The sequence below is a fragment of the Morus notabilis genome, unplaced genomic scaffold (genome assembly GCF_000414095.1).
Source record: "Morus notabilis unplaced genomic scaffold, ASM41409v2 Scaffold101, whole genome shotgun sequence".
NCBI classification, from domain to species: Eukaryota; Viridiplantae; Streptophyta; class Magnoliopsida; order Rosales; family Moraceae; genus Morus; species Morus notabilis.
The window spans coordinates 465,749-470,020 of NW_010364303.1; the positions used below are offsets into that span (position 1 = coordinate 465,749).

The window sequence follows — 4,272 nt, forward strand, 5'->3', positions numbered from 1 at the left end:
TCAGATACTGAGAATCACCGTTTGACAGAGAGCCTTTTTAATGCAGTGGTAGTCGGTTTGAACACGTGGCACGTGGAAAACAGCCGGATCAGATCCATACAGTCTGCGCATATAGCCGCGTTGGACTGGAAGCTCTCCACTAGTTCCTCGCAAGTCAAACTTCCCCTTACATCGTGGCAGCTGACCCGGACCCACACCCACCACCCGGACCCACCTCAAACCATTCGAAAACCCATTTACTTTCCGATAATAAAAAAAATAAAATCTGCATTTTATTATGATCTCATTTATTTTATAATTTAAATTTTTTAATATGAATGTGATATTTTTTAAGAGATTTTAATTATAATAAAAAATTAGACGTAATTTTAATATGTGAAATGAATCAGGCCTAACTTACCGCCACAGTAGTGTGACCGGTTACCTGACCTTCCAGTTTCCACGCATTATTATACGGTGTCGTATGAGTACGACTGCTTTATATATATCTACTTGTTTTTTTTTATTCAAGCAAAAAATAATAATAATAAGTGGTGCCCTTTAGATCTTTTCATCTAATTTTTTTGAGTTTTTAATTGAAAAAAGCTCGCTGGGATATATATAGGGTTCTATGTAGTTCTCTCCTCCTGATAAAGTGAAGCTACGGCTGTAGTTCGCTTTGTCTCGAGGGCTTCGTCGGAGATTATTCGCCAAAATCGGAAATAATTATCGAAGTCCATACAGATTCCAAAAGTAAGTTGGTTATTCATTCTTCCTCTGCTTATTTCGAAATTCGTAGGGAAATTTTCACTGCTTTGGGATCTCCTTTGTCGGTTTCCGTGCTGGGGGGTTTTTCTGTGGCTTTGCACGTCCATTTTTCCCAGAAATCAGGAACCAGTGCTTAATGAAAATTTCTTTTATAAGCTTTTTTTTTTCTTTTTGCATTAGAGCTGCAAATACCCGGAAAAATTCTTTCTTTTTTTGGGGGTTTAAATTGGTATGAGATTTCAAGAAATTCAGAATTTGGGATGAGTTTGTGAATTTTCAGTCTATTGTTTGAGTTGTTGACTAACTTGCTCTGTTTTATTTATTTATTTTTTCAGGTTGGAGTTGAGTTGAAAAGAAGAAAGGCGAAGACTTTTCACGGATCCGATTTTTTTCTTTAGAAAAATATTGCGAAATTTTCGATTGTGGGAAACGAAAGAAAATCAGATCACATCCTTTTTATTAAAAAAAAAAAAGGCTTTTGAGACTCTGATTCCAGTTTATTGAATCGGTCTCTGTTTGGCAATAATTGCAGTTCCCCTGTTTTACTTTCACCTTTATTGAATTCGGAATCCAACACACACAGATGGTAGTAAAAGTAGCCGCGGCCGGTTTCCAATGGTCGCAGCCGATTCTTCCTCACTCTCCATCGTCTTCCCAAACTTTAGCTTCCGCAATCTCATCCCCTTCTTCCTCGAAGCGCCGGTGCCGCGGCGAAGGCGGACCCCTCGTGTGCCGCCACGTTCAGCGACTGCACCGCTCTGCTTTGCTTGGAACGCCGTCCACGAGGCTTCACAGGTCTTGGTCCTGCGAATTACCGAAGACAAAGCTTAAAACCATTAGTAGAGCCACCAGTGCGAGCTTGGACGCCTTCTCGGATGACGAATTTTCGAAGAAGATTCAGGAATTGGCTCTCAGATTCCAACTCTCCGACGACAGCGACGAAGATTCGGAATCCAGAGATAGTAGCAGCAATACCGCCGTTAATAGTACTTCGGAAAGTTCTCGCAGTTTCATTGAAGAACCTTCGAGAATAAACACCAGCGTCAACTCTGTAGAGGATCGGAATCTATTCGCGCAGCCTCCGGATTGGCCGGCGGAGGCGGAGGGCGAGATAATTCCGGTGAGCATCGAACGGAAGGCGAACAGCGTCGATTTGCCGCTCTCGCTCCGAATTATAAAGAGGAAGATACAATGGCAGGACAGCTTCAGGGAAGCAGGGGAATCGGCTTATTGCTCGGTGAAGGCGGCGTTCTCGTCGATGGTGTTTATAATCCGTGAGCTTCATAGTTACACTTTACAGATGAGAGAACTCCTCTTCTTCGAAGATCTGCAGGGGATTCTCAGCCGAGTCCAGAAGGAAATGCACGCTTCCTTCGTTTGGCTCTTCCAACAAGTGTTCTCTCACACGCCGACTTTGATGGTCTACGTGATGATCCTCCTCGCCAATTTCACCGTCTACTCGATGGGACACAACGCCATCGCGGCCCCGTCGCCGCCCGCTGTGGATACCGCTTCGGTGCTTGAAGTTCAGGATCACAATAACCAGAAATTCGATTCCTCGGCGATCAAGACTTTTTCGGTGTCGTTTTCTGGCTGGAAGACGACGTCGATCGGAGGAAACAATGGAGGCGGAGGAAAAGTCCCGCCGGTGGCGAGCGGGACCGATGGCGACGGAGGGTTTAACCAGTCGGACCAGTACCGGGCGGTTCTGCCTGATGGGGCTTCGCAGTTGCCATCGGCGGGGTCGCCGGTGTCGGAGGCCAGGGAAGAAGAGGTGGCATTGTGGAATTCGATTGTGAATGAGGCTTCGGAAATGCAGGCTTTGTTAAGAGACGAAGCTCTGGATCGGGAGACGATTCAGAAGTTCGTTTCGCCGGTGAATGCGAAGATTGAATCAGATGATTACGAAGAATATTTCAGAACGGATCTTCTCTACCAAACGAGCTTGTCTCAAGATCCCAATAACTCTCTCCTCCTCGCGAACTATGCTCAGTTCCTTCACCTCGTTGCCCACGATTACGACAGGTAAATTTTCTTATTGCCGGTAAAATTTGCCTGTTATTTGGTTGGATAATTTGTCTTATAAGTATATGCATGTTTTCATTTTCTGGTGGTAATAACTCATAGTAGTTGTTAAGTTACCCGATTGAGTAATTCACATCTAAAAGAACAAAACTTTTTTTTATTTTTTTATTTTTTTCGGGGTTTATAAAGAAGTTTCATTAGTTGCTTATGGACAGCTAAATATAGATGCCCAGTAGAGAAGTCTCTGTGGTGTTTACAGTAATTAATCAAAAGCATCTTTAAAAAATCAAAACTATAAAAAGTTATTTGAGTCAATATTCCGGTACTAGTTCTTCAAGCTTTTTTGTGATCAGATCCAGATCCACTTTTGTCGTATTGGTTAAAGTTAGTTCGGTTTCATCAACTTCGATAACGAGATGTGTGGTGTAGGCTGCGATTTGCATTTCTTGGCAAAAGTAAGTACATTAAAAAATAAAAATAAAAACCACTTTTGGCTTCCTTCATGTGCCCTGCGTGACTCTTAACGCGTTTTAACCCCCCAAAAAATCTTTTCTTCATGTTAGCATCGAAAACTACTCGAAGCTATATAATACTTTTGACTCTGATTATTTTTTCTCTCCCTAAATCCTAATATCACGAGTTTAGATTTAGTTGTTGACTTTTTTTTTTTTGGATGGAAATAAACAGAGCGGATGATTACTTTAAGAGAGCAACGGCGGTGGAGCCAGCGGATGCAGAGGCGTATAATAAATACGCGACGTTTCTTTGGAGGATTCGAAACGACTTGTGGGCTGCCGAGGAGACCTTCTTGGAAGCCATTTCCGCCGACCCGGGAAACTCCCACTACGCCGCTAACTACGCTCACTTCCTCTGGAACACCGGTGGCGAGGACACGTGTTTCCCTCTCAGCTCCCCTGAAGCTGACATCACCCAAGAATCTTGAAAACAAAAAAAAAATGATTTTTTATAAAAAAAATACCCCACCAAAAAAAAAAAACTCAATTACAAGTGAGAATAATAAAAAGAGAAAAAGATAAGCCTGTCGACTTCAATCCACCACCTCCCTTTATTTTTCACCCTCTTTGGTGTTTTGTTGAAAAAAAAAAAGAAGATAAATAGAGAGATGTTTATTTATTTTTTCTTTTTTGTATTTTTGGGATACGACATGGCTTTTTTTTTTTTTAAGGCGGTGACGGTGATGGTGGCGGTGGCGTTTTTGGACACATGGAAGCACGTGGCCGTGGAATGGGTCTTATTTGCATGGCGATATGGCAAAAAATGGCAGTGTTTTTGGTGCCCTCGAGATCTACCACCACCATCTTGGGACGATACTGAATGGCTGCCCTGCTGTGGGGGAGGCTTTTGGGGATTGCACAGATTATTTCCTCTTTTTTTTTTTTTTTTTTGCCCTTTTTTTGACAAGATCACATGGCAATTGTAATTATCTTTTTTGTTAATATAAATGCCATTTAGAATTACCAGGAAAAAAATGAAAAATAA

The 4,272-nt window shown here is 42.2% G+C and overlaps 1 protein-coding gene across 1 annotated transcript; it reads left to right on the top strand.

Moving 5' to 3' along the window:
* Nucleotides 1-547: 547 nt before the first annotated feature.
* On the top strand, nt 548-3,774 carry LOC21404876. The gene is made up of 3 exons (XM_010106362.2): nt 548-732; nt 1,083-2,772; nt 3,460-3,774. The coding sequence occupies exons 2-3, from the start codon at nt 1,331-1,333 to the stop codon at nt 3,713-3,715; spliced, it is 1,698 nt and encodes a 565-aa protein (XP_010104664.1). The 5' UTR covers nt 548-732; nt 1,083-1,330; the 3' UTR covers nt 3,716-3,774.
* Nucleotides 3,775-4,272: the final 498 nt, after the last annotated feature.

Coding starts and splice junctions, on each gene's coding strand:
- LOC21404876 (XM_010106362.2), top strand. CDS start 1,331: ATGGTAGTAAAAGTAGCCGCGGCCGGTTTCCAATGGTCGCAGCCGATT. Junction 2,773..3,459: donor GTTGCCCACGATTACGACAG/GTAAATTTTCTT, acceptor GGAAATAAACAG/AGCGGATGATTACTTTAAGA.